This window comes from Platichthys flesus, chromosome 19, assembly GCF_949316205.1.
Source record: "Platichthys flesus chromosome 19, fPlaFle2.1, whole genome shotgun sequence".
Taxonomy (NCBI): Eukaryota; Metazoa; Chordata; class Actinopteri; order Pleuronectiformes; family Pleuronectidae; genus Platichthys; species Platichthys flesus.
In genome coordinates, this window is record NC_084963.1 from 9,920,544 (window position 1) to 9,939,045 (window position 18,502).

The 18,502-nt window shown below is 41.1% G+C and overlaps 3 protein-coding genes across 3 annotated transcripts in view; 2 read left to right on the forward strand and 1 right to left on the reverse strand.

Annotated features, from left to right (window-relative positions):
- The first annotated feature begins 1,935 nt into the window (after positions 1 to 1,935).
- On the forward strand, positions 1,936 to 5,785 carry hspa5 (heat shock protein 5). Its single transcript, XM_062412363.1, has 9 exons — positions 1,936 to 2,091; positions 2,616 to 2,768; positions 2,877 to 3,108; positions 3,212 to 3,349; positions 3,448 to 3,560; positions 3,670 to 4,060; positions 4,155 to 4,392; positions 4,481 to 4,648; positions 4,769 to 5,785. Exons 2-9 carry the CDS (start codon positions 2,653 to 2,655, stop codon positions 5,335 to 5,337), a joined length of 1,965 nt encoding a protein of 654 aa, XP_062268347.1. The 5' UTR covers positions 1,936 to 2,091; positions 2,616 to 2,652; the 3' UTR covers positions 5,338 to 5,785.
- Positions 5,707 to 8,611, reverse strand: rabepk (Rab9 effector protein with kelch motifs). The gene is made up of 8 exons (XM_062412364.1): positions 8,427 to 8,611; positions 8,214 to 8,268; positions 7,974 to 8,128; positions 7,495 to 7,650; positions 7,026 to 7,190; positions 6,682 to 6,831; positions 6,386 to 6,535; positions 5,707 to 6,239 (listed from the first exon to the last, which is right to left on the reverse strand). The coding sequence occupies exons 2-8, from the start codon at positions 8,264 to 8,266 to the stop codon at positions 6,028 to 6,030; spliced, it is 1,041 nt and encodes a 346-aa protein (XP_062268348.1). The 5' UTR covers positions 8,267 to 8,268; positions 8,427 to 8,611; the 3' UTR covers positions 5,707 to 6,027.
- Positions 8,612 to 9,011: 400 nt separating this feature from the next.
- The window catches only part of rgs3a (regulator of G protein signaling 3a), a 136,382-nt gene continuing 126,891 nt past the window's right edge, over positions 9,012 to 18,502 (forward strand). Inside the window, exons 1-2 of the mRNA XM_062412391.1 lie at positions 9,012 to 9,122; positions 14,392 to 14,508. Of these exons, the coding sequence (XP_062268375.1) occupies positions 9,098 to 9,122; positions 14,392 to 14,508 (142 nt within the window). The 5' untranslated portion in view covers positions 9,012 to 9,097. The remainder of the gene's footprint in view (positions 9,123 to 14,391; positions 14,509 to 18,502) is intronic.

The window sequence follows — 18,502 nt, forward strand, 5'->3', positions numbered from 1 at the left end:
TCTTGCCCAGGACACTTCGGAATGCAGATGGGGAAGAGAGGGGATTACCTGTTCATACACATGAGAAACTCTCAAAAAGCCAATAAATTTGCCTACAAAATAATAATAATAATCCTTACAATTTCAATAGAGCAGTCTGTCAGTGCCTGTCAGTGCTTGGCACTAATAAGTGTTAAGCCTGATATCCTAACCTGTCCCTCTCAAACTGTGCAAATCAAGTCAAACCGAAGGAAAGCATCAGTGAAAATTTCATTCATTATATAATAACATAACAATAACATCAACAGATATGATTGTGTTGAAGCTGTTCAGTCCTCCCTGAAGGATGACTTATTCATAAAGCTAAATTATTTATATATCCAAACTATTACTAAAATTTCTAACACTGAAACATACGCTATAGGAGAGGAACACTAAAGACCAAGCTGATTTCGGCATACCCTCTTTCTCCTTTATAGCTCATCAAAAATTTCCTTTTTTTTTACCCAGTAGTCTACTCTTTAGCACAACAGGGAAGATGAAAGTCAATGGTTGTATCACTGGCTAGCAGATTTGTATTTGGAAACCTTTCATATCTGTAAGCCAGGGACTCAGTAATGGGTCAAAGATAGAGCATCGTGAAAAAAAGACAAATAGAGAATAAATGTAGCCTGTGTCTGGCAAAAAAAATATATTTAATAGATTCCTCTGCCTAATATTATTTCAAAAAATGTCTTCTTAAGGGTCAAAAATTTTATCTGAACCATTTCAGGAATTTCAAGAAAGAAAAATTCCTTAAACAACAAAACACAATGGTTTCACATATTTAGTTTCTCCCCTGTCATTTCTAGAAATGTATTGAAACAAAAAAAATGACGTATTTAGTGTGTCAACATTTTTTATAATTCAGTCAAAAGACAATAAAACAGGCAGCTGCAATAATATCCGCGATTTTTTTAGTTGAAAAATCTTGAAACACGCTGATTCGTGGATTCATCTCACCGAGATCCCCTTATTAAAGAATGATCATTGTCTTCCTCCTATTTCGGATACCACATAAGTAACCAGAATTGGCTCAACAGCATATGTGTGTCAGTTGAAAATAGACACATTAGGTTACATTATAATCAAGACATACACCATTGTCAAGGAAAGCAAGAAAGAGGAAAGTTATTTCATACACCTTTAATATTTAATAAATGCTTGTTTAATTATTTTATCTACGGTCACACATTTTAGCAATTTAAGTCTGCACATTTAAAAGGGATCATATAGACTGTGAGGTGCCGTGCTGGCAACCGTTTGGCTAACCTTGACCCATTTTGACTTTTTGAGATAGGAGACCATATGACAGACCCAGTGGAATGTAGGTGTTACATAACCTGTAACCTGCTTATGTGCAAAATGTGCAAAATATATCAGTTTATGTGAAATCTATGTGATCGCTGGCTGGAGAGTGTTTGTGTCAAAATGTAATTGTCACTGATGCAACGTCCAGTTAATCCAGTTCAACTGATGCAACAACATTTTGCTTTTAGGCCATTTAGTCACACATATTACACTGGGTTCATGCTTCTCTTACTCATAGCAGTGAGTCATCATTAGAAACCAACACAGGTGGAAGCAACAGGTGAGACTGACTGTCTGCCCTCTTACAGGTGGGGGTCATTGTTTTAAAAAGAGGAAAGAAAGCAACATGAACTAATGATGTATGGAGTGTGGAAATGCAGCCATGCCCTGGTCGGATGAATGGCGTGTCGCTGCACCATCAGACTTCCTCGAGCTGGCCGACAGACAGCCAATCAGCGTCGGCGGCGGTGCTGCAAAAGCGGTGACGTTGACGCGACCTGCCGAGCATCAAATCAGCGGCGGCCAGCGTACCGGGACGCACCAATAAGCGCCTTCCAACAAACCGTCGCTCTGCCAATCGCGCGGCTCCACGACGGGGAAGAAGTGACTGCTTATAAATTGAGAGAGACCCTCTCGTCGGAAATCACTTCACAGAGAAAAGAGTACAGAACACACAGAGAGGAGAAGACACGATTTGCAACGAGAGAACACACGTAGAGGCAGCGTCAAGGCCGAGGACTCGCTGATAATACTCCGGTTCAAGTACGTATACTCCTGTTATGAATATGACTACGCGGATATGTAATAATTCATAATTTCTACGAGGCAAACACCATCAAGGCAGCTAAGCTAACATTGGAGGAGAGCGATGTGTTTAACCGAAGGGCTTCTTGTATTTTGTAAATCCGGATGTACAGTTATTGTGACTGCAATGTACAGTTCATCACAATAAAATACTTTAAACAATACTCAACAGTAATATTTACACCCACATGCCGGCTAGACACTGTAACGTGGTTAGCTAGCTACCGGCCAGTGGATAAAAAACGTGCTAACGATGAATAAAAGCAGTGGGGGCTCCATACAGCCAACTCATTTTCTTCCGACGCTTATTGTTTGACGTTTTGCGGGAATTCATTAGCCGAGCTCCCGGCCATCAAAAGTCTGAAGCCCGATGAATGACACGTAACATTAGCATAAGCTGTCGGCGGGCGTGAATTTGGGAGGCAGACAGCCCACGTCACGTTAGCAAGGCCACGTTCTTACATTGTTCTACTTCTCTTCAGGTTTTCTCTGGAGATCCGAGCTTAACAAGAAGCGGAGATGAAGCTTCTTTTGGTCGTATTGCTGGTCGCCGGCACTGCGTTTGCCGATGACGACGACAGGAAGGAACAAGTGGGGACTGTGGTTGGAATCGACCTGGGCACAACCTATTCATGGTGAGGAAAAGACCGATCATTGCATGATTGTTATGTCCTTATAGAAATTAATGTAATAATGTATCTTTGTAATTAGATAACACTAATCTATAAAATATTTTCCTTCAGTGTTGGAGTGTTCAAGAATGGCCGTGTGGAGATCATTGCCAACGACCAGGGTAACCGCATCACCCCATCATACGTGGCCTTCACCAGTGAGGGCGAGCGCCTTATCGGTGATGCTGCTAAGAACCAGCTGACCTCCAACCCTGAGAACACGGTTTTTGATGCCAAGAGACTGATTGGACGCATTTGGGGGGACGCCCATGTGCAGCAGGACATCAAGTACTTTCCCTTCAAGGTCAGTCTCTGATCATAATAGTTGTGGTTGTGTGGTCAAAAGATCATCAGGTAGTGGTTAAGTGATGTACTTGGATATTAATCTTGATGATTTCTCTCCTTAGGTCACTGAGAAGAAGAGCAAGCCCCATATCCAGGTGGACATTGGCGGTGGCGTAATGAAGTCATTTGCTCCAGAGGAGATCTCTGCTATGGTGCTCACTAAGATGAAGGAGACTGCTGAGGCTTACCTGGGCAAGAAGGTATGAAAAAAATGATTAAGAAAATGCATCAAAGAATGTTCAAGTCCTAAATAAACCATGAACCGAGTCAAATTTTCTCTCCTATTTTTCGCCCTCAGGTCACACACGCTGTGGTCACCGTCCCTGCTTACTTCAATGATGCCCAGCGTCAGGCTACTAAGGATGCTGGAACCATCGCTGGTCTGATCGTTATGAGAATCATCAATGAGCCGTAAGTGTCCAATGAAAATGATTTAATCACCGGATTTTTTTTTTTCATGGTGTGTACGTGTTTTCCCCTCTTGCCTATATTAAAAGACAACCATCACTGTTTCTTTTAGAACTGCCGCTGCCATTGCTTATGGTCTGGACAAGAGGGACGGCGAGAAGAACATTCTTGTGTTTGATCTGGGTGGTGGCACCTTTGATGTCTCCCTCCTGACCATCGACAATGGCGTATTTGAAGTGGTGGCCACCAATGGTGACACTCACCTGGGAGGTGAAGACTTCGACCAGCGTGTCATGGAGCACTTCATCAAGCTGTACAAGAAGAAGACTGGCAAAGATGTGCGCAAAGACCACCGTGCTGTGCAGAAGCTGCGTCGTGAGGTTGAAAAGGCAAAGAGGGGACTGTCCGCCCAGCACCAGGCCCGCATTGAGATCGAGTCCTTCTTTGAGGGAGAAGACTTCTCTGAGACACTGACCCGTGCCAAGTTTGAAGAGCTGAACATGGTATGTCATAGTGTAACAGTTCAATTATATAAACACAGCTTAAAACTGTTAATATTTTTGGTAAGCTTATTAACCATGTCTTGTATTCTTCCAGGATCTGTTCCGTTCCACCATGAAGCCTGTACAGAAGGTGCTGGAAGATTCTGACCTGAAGAAATCTGACATTGATGAGATTGTCCTGGTTGGAGGCTCCACCCGTATCCCCAAAATTCAGCAGCTGGTGAAGGAGTTCTTCAATGGCAAGGAGCCATCTAGGGGCATCAACCCTGATGAGGCTGTTGCATATGGAGCTGCTGTACAGGCTGGAGTGCTCTCTGGAGAGGAGGACACTGGTAAGTCATTTCCCTCATAATAGTATCTCGCACACTGAGCCAGGCTTTCAATTTTATCCAGTTTATTAAACGTTTTCCTCTCTTGCAGGTGATGTGGTTCTTCTGGATGTGTGCCCGCTGACTCTTGGTATTGAGACAGTTGGAGGAGTCATGACTAAACTGATCCCTAGGAACACTGTGGTGCCCACCAAGAAATCTCAGATCTTCTCTACAGCCTCTGATAACCAGCCCACTGTCACCATTAAGGTCTATGAAGGTAAGATTTGGACATTATACTGTATAAAAAACTCTTCCACAATAGTTTTTTATTTTCCTTTTATGCAGAAAGAAAAATTAAACACTACCCAAGCTTAATTATTATTAACTCTCTCTTCAGGTGAGCGTCCTCTGACAAAAGACAACCATCTGCTGGGAACCTTCGACCTGACAGGAATCCCTCCTGCCCCTCGTGGCGTACCACAGATTGAAGTCACTTTTGAAATTGATGTCAATGGCATTCTGCGAGTCGGAGCTGAAGACAAGGGCACAGGCAACAAGAACAAGATCACAATCACCAACGACCAGAACCGCCTGACACCTGAGGACATTGAGCGCATGGTGAATGACGCTGAGCGCTTTGCAGATGAGGACAAGCAGCTGAAGGAGAGGATCGACTCCCGCAACGAGCTGGAGAGCTACGCCTACTCCCTGAAGAACCAGATCGGCGACAAGGAGAAGCTTGGAGGCAAGCTGTCTGATGAAGACAAGGAAATCATCGAGAAGGCAGTAGAGGAGAAGATTGAGTGGATGGAGTCGCACCAAGAGGCTGAGCTGGAAGACTTCCAGGCCAAGAAGAAGGAGCTGGAAGAAGTGGTGCAGCCCATTATCAGCAAGCTTTATGGCAGTGCGGGCGGCCCCCCACCTGAGGGCGCTGAGAGCGAGCAGGAGGAGAAGGATGAGTTGTAGGCAGGTTTTGAAGTCATCTAAGTCATCTCTTCTGTCGCCCCTTGCCTCTCTGGTAGTGGCATCTAGATGTACATATTGGACTGATGGGACTCGAATAGTGAGTGGAACGGTTGGGAAGGGGTGGCGATAACAAACAACCATACTGAATCTAAAGAAAGACTTTTAAAAGGTTTTCAGTGTGCGAGAGGTGTTCTCTTTGCTGGAAGGCGGAGATATTCATCAGCCCAATATGAGGCTTGCTGCTGCTGTTCTCAGGCAGTCCGACTAGGGTTCTCTTGTGGGGAGGGGCTTAGCGGGGTGGGTGGGCAGGTATTTGTGGGTCCCTTGAGTACAGTGTCTGTGGGATCAAGGGCTCGTTGTGTTCACAGGCAATTATAAAAAGTTATTTATTGAATCTGGTCATTGTACTTCGGGAAAGACATTGAAATAAATGTTTGATATATAAAAAGTTGTCTCATGCATTCATTTATGATTATAGGGTACAATTCTTTGCATAAATACTGACAAACATTGATGACTGGCTCAAATAAATAAAAATCCAGCTTTATCACAGGACTCTATAGTCAGTATTTGCTAAACAATGTTCATATTAATATGTAAATAAGGTTTCGAAACATCTTAACCATTTGTAAGGTTCTCAATAATGGAGTCAAAACACTTTATTACAATTTGAGTGAATTAATATTACAATCATGTCACAACAGTCACAATACAGTCATTATGTATGACACCTGTTGTGTCCATCCCTCCAAATACAAAGGCCAGATGTATTGTCTCCGATGCAGCAGGGCGGTCGACCTGCTCTTCTTCATGCACCTTCCAGGGCAACAAACACATGGAGTGGTCCAAGCGATTTGGTGGCATATCTCCTTTGAACTTCATTAGGGACCATCTACTTTTTTCTGCAAGCAGACAGTATAATATCACTAAGTGTTCAGATAATCTTTTACATTTTTGTGAGAACTACACCGCTTCATTTGTATAAAAGATCAGATATAAGCAGGTGTAAAATATATACTGAAGAAAATATCTGTAATAGGCAGGATACCTGTGTTGAATCTGTGCATGGAGTTGCTGGCACCATCCTTATTCATCCCTCCAAAGATGTAGATGTTCTTTCCCAGCACCACTGCCGAGTGGGCTGCCATTCCAGGTGGGATATCCCCTTTGGTCTGCACTTTCTCCCACTTCATACTCCCTAAACAGAAAAGCAAATTTTTAACTATTCAAGTTCAACGTTTTGACAGCATTTCCCCCTGCACTGTGATCATCATCTGAGATAACTGCAAGGCGGCTTAAAACCTAAATCCTCTGAAATGAATTGATGGAGGAGTTCAGGCTTACCTATGTCGAGAGAGTACATGTCATTGTGGAATTTTTCTCCAGCCATGCCTCCGTGAAAGTAGATCTTCGAACCAACTGCTACAATAATGTGGCCGTGTCTGGCTGGTGGGTGTCTGCCTTGTGTTTCTGGTTGGGACCAGGTGAAAGACACTAGAACAGATTCACATTAAAGTAAAAAATTATTAGAGTTCTTTTTTCTGGTATGAAAAAGAAAAGTTTCTTCTACCACTTATACCAATGAGTTTGGTAGAATCTTTTGGCCAAAAACAAAACGCTCAGTTTTTCTTTTCTTTTTCACTCGAAGATCTCAATTTCTTTTAAATTCACTTAAATTCAAAACAAACCTGAATCGAAGACATGAAGTTTTTGGTCGGACACAGGGGAAGCTCCTGCTTCACCTCCAGAGAAGACATACAATGTGTCCCCGAGACAGGCTGAGTTGGTGTGGTATGTCCTCGGACTAGGGGGCGTCCCGTTTACTGAAATGTCTTTCCAGTGAGCGCCACTGTCTGGACAAGAATAGAAATTACAGAATGGATTGTTCTCAATTTATAGAAAGCAATGGCCCCACAAGGTACAATCACCTCGTTTGACGATTCCACAGAAACAGTATTTTCTACAGCACAGTTATAAACCAAACAGACTTATGCATCACTATTATGCGGCAAAGTCTGCAGGTTTTCACTGCAACGAAACACGATGATGATTTCATATTTCATATCATCAGCAATTCCAATGAATACAGCCTAGATTATTTGTGAAATCTATCTGATCAAAAAACATATAACCAGGTAAACACAAGTTGGGATTTACCTGTGAGCTGTAATTTCTGGATGCAACTGCGATTGCCACTCGACTGTGCCCCCCCGAACACCCACAGGCTCTGTGGGCAGCTCTCTGGCACAAAGCTGCAGTGTTCATATCGTGCCTCCAATCCCTCCCACTCCGGAATGTCCCATTCATGATTATCTGGTGAGAGTCAGACATCAAAATTATAAAGAAATTGCATCTGAACGTACAAGCAAATTCAGCAAAGAAACACCATTTGTGGAGCAGGTCCACAAATGGACCTGCTCTCCTTACACCTCCGCTAAATTACAGTCAGTGATGATTGTAATTTCATACAATATACAGTGTCTTAGCCAAGGTCAAATTTGTTGTTTTAATACTAATGTTAATATGGAGCAAGTTAGCATGACTAGAATTGACCTGCAGTCAAACTAACGCGACTTCATTTAAAAACTGTATTTATCAATAACACCACATGGGACAAATTTTCATATATACATTACCTAGATTTATGAAATGTGAATCTGAGAAACTTCCACTGGGGTTGGCTCCCCCAACGATCAGGATTCTTCCTCTGCCTCCGTCTCCAGATGAAATAAATGTGCAGGTGTGACCTACACCGACACCTGGAGCACCCCCCCTGGGTATTAAAGAATACCTGTGGACAACCAACACATTTGAGCAAAAGCTATTTTTCATTTAATAAGATCACAAGTTGCAGCAATTAATCTTGATTCACTTACCACATGCCTTGTTTGGGTTTATCCAGTGGCTCAAGCACTGGGAGAAACTCCATAGCTGTCAAAGACATATGAATGAATGTTTACCTTATGGTTTTCAATGATCAATGCATCTTGTGTTTCAAATGAAGGTTAATATAACGCCATTGAACATTTCACACAGCATCACGCTATTACAAGCTAACACTAGCATAGCAGTGCTTCCACCACACTCACCTGCGATTCCGGGTTCAAAGCGAAGAGACTAATTATCCATCATTTTACAGAAACCGATATCAGTGAGCTCTGATCTCTATTTAAAGGCTGTGGTTGTTAGAAACAACAACACGTGAAACAGCAAACTCCTCTCGCCTCCCAGCCACAACACAGCTCTACGTAAAAAAGCTACGGCAAGTGTTGCGTCAACCACGTCCGTAAACGTAGTTGCCATGGTTGCCTTGCGCAGTAAGCTCATCCAATCCGCCCGCAATTTAACGTGACAATGAGCGGCCACAAATACTCTGTTATAATAATTATACAACATGAATGTGAATATATCGCCTGGTTATAATATTTAATTCAGTTTTTTAAGACACCCGAGCAAAGTCTTCACTTCCTGTTTGGCCTGAAAACGCCCTCCTCTTCTTCTTCTTTCTTTTTCTTCTTCTTCGCTGATGTAATAAGGTAGCTAAAGTGACAGCAGCGCCACCCAACCTGTTGTATTTTTGCACTGATGATTGGTGTCACAGAGTTTGTTCATTAGAAAAACTAAACTTTGCGAAAAGGACATTTAGGAAAAGTCATTATTGTTTTGAAGACGCTCTCTGGAGACCATTCACCTTCAGCTGGAGCAGAAGCTTCCTCTCCTGCCTGCTGAGTTTGTGACCTGTCATCACTAGGTAGCAGGCATGTGGACCAAGATGGCAGCCACAGGTAGATTGAAAAAAAGTGTTGTCCTGCAGTAAGCGGGATAAAAGCTTGACAGCAATATCAGTGGGATTTAAGTTATTGTAATATACACAGGATACCTTAATGATATGAGTCCTTTCATTTCAGTCTATAGTGAACATCCTTTGCTGCGTCTTTGTTATGCTGAACCTGCTGCAACATGTTCAGAAAAACTCATTACTGTGGAGAAGGGTGGATATTGTTATGATTGTCTTCCACACATCTCAAGTTTCAGGTTTTATTCAAGTTTCAAGTTTTATTTTTGTCCAAGTGAACACAGGGTCAACGGTACAATGACATGGTGTTGGACAAGAAGCAACTGCTCAGCTCAGCAGTACAATACTTAAATTCAAATAAAAGCAAGGTAGATAAGGCTTACTATAAAAAAGTCAAATACAATACCAAAACTATATACATTCAAAGGTGCAGTGGGACATCTTTTGAAAATTAACTTACTGTATTGCGTGTGTGTGTGTGTGTGCGTGTGCGTGTATAGTTATTACACTATGTGTGTATCAGTTGTTTCACATTTTTCCATCTCGGAATGTCCCTTCAAGCCCTGGTAGGCCAATAAAACTAGTAAAACAATCATGATGATAATAATCCTTCTTTTTATAGTGTTTTAAACAATATACATATGGTAAAAATAACTACGTATACAAAAAGCATCACAATAATCACACATTAAAAACAGTTCGGAAGAGGTTATGAAAAGAAAAAACTTAAGTCTCAGACTGATAAGTATTTATACTTTAGATGAAATACTGTTTGTAGTTTGATATAGTGTAAATGCAAGCAATATGAGTAGTGACTCAGCATTCAAGAAACACTTTAGTCCACGTATATTTTAAAGTATATTTACCCTCAACAATCATACAAGCCTGCGGCTGATGTCGCGGAGGAGCGACATGTTGTGGTTGTATGTAAACTTTTCAAGAACTTTGCCTTAAGCCAAATGTAACTAAAACGGATATTTTTTAGATTTATGAGACATGTTAAATTTAAAATACTTTATTTTCTGTGTTGTGCTTCCATTAGACAGTTTGTGCAAGTTGTTACATACTATTAATTTGCCATGCGTTTTCACTGTCATGAGGTTGCACTTCAAAGTGTGGCCAATAGGAAGCGCCATTGTATCTTTTGTGAAAATGTCAAATTGTATGTAACTCATTTTCCTGTTTGGCAGTTTTTTTTAAATATTATGTGTCTTAATTCATATATATTGTGTGAACAAAGTATAGACCTTTTGTCATAAGGATAATGCAAGATGTTTTCTCTAAAAAAGAGCACAAATGTATTGGACTTGCTTTCACTGAGGATTCTTTAAGACAATGCAGTAAAGGGCCTTAAAAGGAAGAGGTAAGCGAGGACAGGGAGATAGAAAAAGAGCAGTGATATGCCGAGAATCAGATTAATTTAAGAATGAGGGACGATAAAGATTTAAGTCACAGTCAGCAGTGTTGCATACACGGTACAATTAGAAGTCAAGTTATCAAATTCTGAATTAATCTGTAGACATTGCCCTAACTCCTTTTCATTTCTAACATGGGAGGACATGTATTTTCTAAAAGGCTGAAAAAACTGTCTTTTCTTCTTGTAACATATAGAATAGAATTTTACTGTAAAATTGAGAAATACCAGGTATCTCAACATTTTTACCTCAATACAGTAACTGAGTAAAACTTCAGACAGACACTGCTATTCTGAATTGTCAGTAGCTCATACTGACACGTCAAATAAACCAAGAGGAGACTGCAACAAGCCATTAACCCAAAAGAAATGTTAGGCTTTGTTATATTCCAGACTTACTAGACACAGTGATTTACAGCATCACTGTGGAGCTGTCTGCAGGCCTGAGCCCTTCTGGAGCTTCATGTGTCATCCTGAAATGGATAACAGTTTCACAGGGTTGCTTTGAGGGAGTGTCCTATTTTAGCAGCCCAGAGTAGTTTGTCTTGAATAACGACAGTTCATAAATAAGAAGTCAGTCTCCTTTTGTAAAAGTGATCAGTTTTCAATTAAGGATTATTTCATTTATTGGCTTTTATTAATAGCCAATATAATATCAACAAAAGGATCCTGTCAACAAGGAACCCAAGGTGATGTCCTAAAATTTTATTATTTTGTCCAACAACTGTCCAAAACTCCCAAATCTTTAATTTACAATTACGTAAAGCAAAATAAACTTTTAATTTGAGAATATTCAGGCAGTGAAGATTTTTCATGAAAAATTAATCGTTGACTGACATTTAACATGTTATTTCGGCTCTTTTATTATTTATTGCAAAGTCGGCTTCTTCTGAAACTTTTATTAGCCTTTATTTTCCTTTTCCATTACAACACACCCTGATCCTTGAGGTGTATTTCATAGAATACAATGTGCCACTCACTGTATTGATGCTGTGCCCTCCATTCACTTTGCTCATGTGTCCCCTGTGGCAATCTGGACATCTCTCCACATATCCCTCTCTCTTCTCTCTCCACAGTGATGGAGATCACCTCCAGCCAGAACTATATAGTCATGCCCCAATCTTCCGATGCAAATTGAAAATTCATCTGTTTGAAGAGCACGTTCCCTCCTGCCTACATATCTCCTCAATCTTAATTAAGTCTGCACCTTCCTCACACTGCTCTGCCTTTGCACTAACTGTAACTTTCAATTCCTTATCATGCCTCAACCTTTTGGGGACACAGGAATATTTGTCCTTCTATCGTCAAAGTTTTGTTGTTTCGAACCACAACTGGTTGTTTGTGATAGTGACTGAGGGGCCAAAACAATTCTGCTAACTTCTTCTCTCACAACCATCGACTGTATATACAGATGGACAACGTAGGGGCTCCGCAAAATATACACCAAAGGGTCTCCATAGCCTCCTAAATCCTCCTAATTGCCACCTGGTGGCAGGGTGCAGTATAGGTCATAAGCCCCACCTCATCTAGGTTAGTAGATGGGACATGTGCCAAACTTAAAAGTCTATGGTCAAAATACCCACTATTTGATTTGTAAAATATGTAGAGCTGTAATGATTGGTTGAATTATTGATCAGTCAAACGTCAAATGTATCAACTACTTTGATAACTTTGATTGTTTGGGTCATTTTTTTTCAGGGAAAAATACCAGATAGTTGATAGTTCCAGGTCCCGGGGGACAATGCAACCTTCTCTTGTTCAACTCTATAGTGACATTTGGGCATTTTGCGGCATTGGTCAAAAATACAACTGCTATAGTTAAAGACAGTCAACAATTCAAACCTTCTGCTCTGACCAAGCCGTGCCACCTTAGCGTTATCTGCCCAGTTTCCCCTTCAGGGAAGCAGCGTATGAGTTTCAGGGAAATCCTTTGTTTTCCCTTCACTTTTAACTGATAAGGACTAAATGAATCAGGGGATTTTCTGTGGAAAGATAGAATGAGAGGAAAAAGGCCTGTGATTATCACTTTTCAAAATCCTGAGGAAGGGACTAGAGGCAGGAGAGAGAGATAACTGGAAATATACTTTTTGTCAGCCCAGAATAGTATCATTGAGTGCAGGCTATTGTCACCCTGCTGCCTGCACAATAATGGCTGATTTGAATTTGGACACTACGTGTTGTAGGTGGAATGCTGCTATTCCATTACCAGCCCTTTCCCCCCCACTTCAATCTCCCTTTTTAAATACAGCTTGATTTGGAGCCTTCTTAGTGTGCGGCCGTTAAGTAATCAGGATTAATATAGAAAGTTCATCTCTGGGTTAGTGGTACACTGCCACCGGGCGACATGTCAAAACAATGTGCTGTAGCGATTGCCATTGTGTCACATTTAACCCAGAGGTGTGTTAAGTCATGCTGGAAAGTAATCTACATTACTGACACGCAACCACAACACTGGCTTACTCCCATTGTTTGTACTGATGATTCAATCTGGGTTTAAAAACATGTTTATTTTGTCTTTTTTCATCCTTGTTGTTTGATCTTCAAGCAGATCTGGACTGCGTTTGTTTATGTTGTTAATTTAACACTCGCACGATATTACTTCTCAAGTCTCTGTATATTTGTTGAATTTACTTCAAAGCCATTTGTGGTCTTTTCCATCCCACCTCAATTGCAAATGCATTTTTTAACCATTAGCAACAAGCCACAGACTCTATGTAAAGGTGGATGATGCATCTCCACCTCCTCTCACTATTCGGAAAAGAAGCCAAATTATCCCGGATGTGAATGCTGCCATCTTGAGGATTTGAGAGCCAGAGTCTGCACAGTAGCGATCAGGGTATTGAGGCGCAGTGGCCCGATGCCGCCAATGCACACACTCTAACAATTGTGAGTCACACTCAGTTGTCAATCAAGATGTTTCGCCCCATTTTTATAGCCTCATACAACAAAGTTAAACCAAACTTGCCTGAAAAATTCACATCGTGATAAGAATGGCCGAGCTGTATGGCTTATAGTTTGGCTGCTATCCCATCTGCTAAAATGGAGGAGGTTGGATTTCTGATCTATATTGCAGCCAGCCAACAGGTCATGGTCAAGTTATTATAATTTAGGGAGCAGTCTTGTCATTCATCTTTTTTTACAGTCAAAGCAACCAACAAATTTAATGAGTTTTATCAAATATTTAGCTAAACCATATTCTACAAGCTCTTGGTAGTACTGTTGCAGATTAATTTAATGATTTTTTTTTTCTACTCAGTGGATAAAGGACTTAACTAAATGAACTAATTTAGCGATTGTTGTATGTTCTTAACATGGAACATTTGATCCAAATTTAGGGCAGATAGTTATAAAATCCTGGCCAGAGGATACACCAATTAGATGAGAAAGCCGTAGAGCAACGGTATCAATGATACTAAATGTTGAAAAGAACTTAATTGTGGACTTTGTTGCCAGCTGTGTACATGAACATTCAGTCTGTTCATACTTCTTTTGTGCAGATTGAAATGAGGGGGAATTCCAGCAGTTATTGTGATCCAGGCTTGACCGGTGGAGCCGAAAGGATTCTTGAAAAACAAAATAGTTGAACCCTTTAATTGCCAACCGTGGTAACAGGTCATATCCTGCCACTGGTTGAAGCATGAAGAGAAAGTCGGGGGGGGAAAAAGGTTTAACATAAATTCCTTGGCATTCCTCAAAAATATACATGTTTTTATAATTAAAAAAATCTCTTTATGCTGCCTATCTTTGCCTTTAGCTGAATGCAAATACATACACACACACACCGGCAGACACACACACGCACATGTACACAGGCGTCATGTTTCGTTCCTTCTCTTCTTCGTAGCCCCTGGAACCATCTCTGCAGCAGCTCTCTCCAACAAGATGACCTGCCTCAAAGTTTACCTGCGGAAGACCCCTGCCAACTCCCCGCAGACATCGTCCTTCCTCCTCAGTACCCACGGTGAGGTAATATCCTTATAGACCTTAGTTTTCAGACCCAATCAACCTAGACTTAAGTTTAAAACTCTTTTAATATCTGATAATTTAAATGTACTTTCCCATGCATCTATAACAGCAGCAACTTAAATAAATCGCTGTGTGCTTGTCCATCTGTATTTCTTTGTCCTTTTTTATTTATCATGGTCACAGTACAGGAATGCGTTGTATAAAGCATTGTGTCATGTAGGTCTGACAGACACTCGATCCTGCAGCGTGCGAAGCATGAGGAGGATATTACTCGCAGCAGGTCCTTTGGTCTGGTAATGACACTGCCTCTCCATATCTGGTGACACCATGAATCATTTATGTGGCGTGTTAGGGAGTCAGGAGGGTTTGGGGGCACCTGTACTTGTGACTGTTTTAAAACCACAACCAAAGATATCTCTACTTTTCTTTCATGTTGGTTATTGCCTCCACAAAGGAGGTTATGTTGTCATAGCCAATTGTTTGTTAGTTGGCAGCAGTATTAGACAAAAACTTCTGAATGGATTACCACTAAACTAGGTGGAAGAATTCTATATGGATCAGGGAAGAACTTACATTTCGGTGCAGATCCAAATAAGGGGGGCAGAGCCTGGATTTCTCTTTACTTTCTTTTTCACTTTGACATTATCACAAAGTTCCCAGGTAATCATGGGTCGTGTGGTGCGGCTTGATTGGATTTAAGGGGGCTGTTGGACTTTGGTGGAGATATGCTCCCTACTGAGTTTCATTCCAGTCTTTTGTGTGGGATAGTCCCAAATTTCAATAACCTTTTTACAGGGCAAAATCACACCATGCCGAACATTATCTCAAGGCACTTAACTTAATTTTAAGACCTCACAACATTATAGAGACATCCAACATGAGCACAATGTAAACTGGCTGTTACAGCTGTTCTTGCATCTTTGAATAAGTAGTCCCTGTTGTATCCGCCTAGCTCTGTGCTTCAGCTTTAATTTATCTTTCAAAGCTTCCAAACATTGTTGTTTCTGCAGATAATTAAAGTGCCATCATACATGGATGCCATACATTCTGAATATCACTTTGTGGAAATAGAAAAACCTTTAGGCGGAGGCACACAGGATAACTCGGGACCTTTTTAGCTTAATTTGCTACACCCAATTCCGACCCACATGGCCTTGTTGGTTGGAACTGGGTGTAGCAAATGTAGCACATTTCTTTGACACCCTTTCCACATATATTGGCACCAGAGTTGTACAGCATGCCTGAACTCTGCTGTCATCAAATGTTATATTTAGACCTTGGAAACTAGTCAAAATAAGGGATCACAAGCTTTCCTCCGTGGACCATTCAGAATTGTTTGTGGCATTTCTCTAAGGTCCCTTCAACCTATCCAACGCGTCTAGCTCAGCCGTTCTGACCGGCTGAAGCTGTAAAGTTAATAGCGAGATTATTGGATTTCGAATAATATGTGACGTTGCTGTGCATGACCCTCCCACTTGAGCACGCAACGAGTTCATTCTGACAGTGTGCCCTTTCAGAACTGGGTCAAACTTTGCCACGAGCCTGACTTCTTCCAGAAAGCGTCTATTGTTGAGCAGAGTGTGTCCGTGGTCCCCCCGAGGGAAAGAGTTTTCTATTGCCGAAGAATGAGTTACAGCAACCAACCTGGTCACGGCCAAATGCTGTTTCTCCCATTTAAAGCTTATCTAAAGTGAAGTCTTCCGTTGTACAAATCAAACCTAAAGGGTTTTCCAAGACACAATTTGTGTGGGTAAAGAGTTTATATGTAATTTTGAATTACACTTCACATGTTGAAGACTTCTCTTCCAACATCTTCCTTTTTGATCCATTCATCTTGTAAGATTGTTGAAGAGAATTAATTAAAACAAAAGTAAAGACTTTAAATCAACATATTAGATATATTTATCTTTTTCCGTTCCTGAGAATGTGATAGTCAGGCGATGATTGTGTGTAATTAAAAGTAACATTTCATCATGAGGGCTTTTTGGAAATATGTATTCTTCCACATACTGAATTCCCTCAGACTTCTCTGAAGCCATCAAATAACACTCTACAGTCCTGTCTGTCAAGGGGTATTGGTATCTGACACAGAAGTGTCTCACCCTGCGGATAAATAATAATAAAATAAAATACAAAATTAATGTACACTATAAATTTGAAATATACTCCCCTGATCCGATAATACAACAAGAGCACTTTCCCACTGGTTTTGGTAGCCAACACAGAAGAAGACGATGTTTGGCAAGTTGCATAACAAGCCGGTGAAATAAATTGAGTGAGGAATCAAGAGGACACCTTTTGTGTCTCTCATCAAGTCTGCTCTTTGTTCTCTCCGTTTGGATCAAATAGGATGAACTGGTGCCCGCCCCAGATGAAAACTTTAAATCCTTCACACAGCAGTTTCCCAACTTCTTCAAGATGGCCCCCGTTCTCACATGAAATAGCACAGGTTTCTTTTGCTTGCTCCTTTTCTGGCCGTTAATGGCTTATTTTAGGGGTCGCATAAAGACCAACAATGTACCCTGGCCTGGCCTTATTGGATGCTGGGGGGGCACAAGCTTTCAAATGTAAATGTGACAAATAAGCGGCAAAAGCCTGTTAAAGCAGAGAGTGGGAGTTGGAAGGGTAATGAGGAAACGCATACACAGTCACACAAAAACATACAACATAACCCTCAGCTTTAGGCAAATCCCTACCACTACATTTTCTTTTGCGTTTTCAAACTAAAAGGATGTGTCCAAATGAAAATTTACGCTCTTTTTCTCATTCGCGTACACTGGGTCCTGCGTGTGGTGAACGCAGGAATTGACTATACCCCCTACACATGCTAAATTTAACTGGGGTTACATTTATTCAGACTATTAATTCCATCTCTGAACAGATTTGGTTGTTATCACCCAGTGTTGTCATCAGCTTTGAATCGAGAGTTAAACCTCAGAGGTACAAGGCAGCATTGGGCACGACGTCTTGAGTGACAGTAAAAGTGGCAATGACATAGTAGGGCAACAACAATTCAAAAGCGTCCTTGTTTCACAGAACGTGGCAAAATAATTTCATTTTCTTATGTCTTAATGTGGAAAACATATTCAATTTTTGTGCTTGATATGCTGCTGTGTGCTGATTTGTGTTATTTTCTGTCTGTGAAGTTTCCCCTCACATTAGTCGCTACCTTGGTCACAGGATGGCAAATGTAACTATAGAAAATCCATGATAGATTAGTCCTGACTTGGCTGTACCCGTGCCCTGTTACTGGACAGGCAACAGCACTTTGTGGCCTAATTGAACTGGCACATGAACGAGGACCGGCTCGGCAGGGGCGAGGTCAGACAAAGAGTAAACTCACTGTCAGTATCAGTGTTAGTGTCTCACATCTTTTTTTAATTGTATGTGACTGAGCTTTTTATCTGCCTCTTTCTCTAAATTCCCTTTTTCCATATCGTACTAATAAAACATTATTAGCTGTATCCTGGCAGCCTTGTATAACATCTGTCTTTTTTAAATTCACAATTTCATTACACAAATGCCTCACAGTTTATCAGGTGGAGGTGGAAGACAGGGTTTAATGGCAGTTGAATTCAGTGTCGCTGAAATTAAGTCTGAAGTACACACAGAGAGAGTGCTGCTGGGGGAAACACGATCAAAGACTAAATGGAGTAGAAAAATAGGGCTTGCATACAAAGAAGTGATGAAACAATAAGATGACTCACCTGTTCAACCCCGGGAAGTAGCTGAATAACAACGATGAGGATCTGCAATGAAGCAGTTACCTGGGGTGAAAGTTTTAGGCCAGTAACATGTTGTCAGGGAATTGGAATGCATTCAATGAGGATGTTTTGTGCCATCCTGTCTGATGTTGGGAGAAGATATAACCTTGAGACTTTCTCCATTCTTAAGAAGATAATGGCATAACTTTAAGAAACACATATAGTGATGGAATTTACCAGCGTCTTAGGATACCTGTGGTATGGTACCTGTTGTAAGTTCTACCA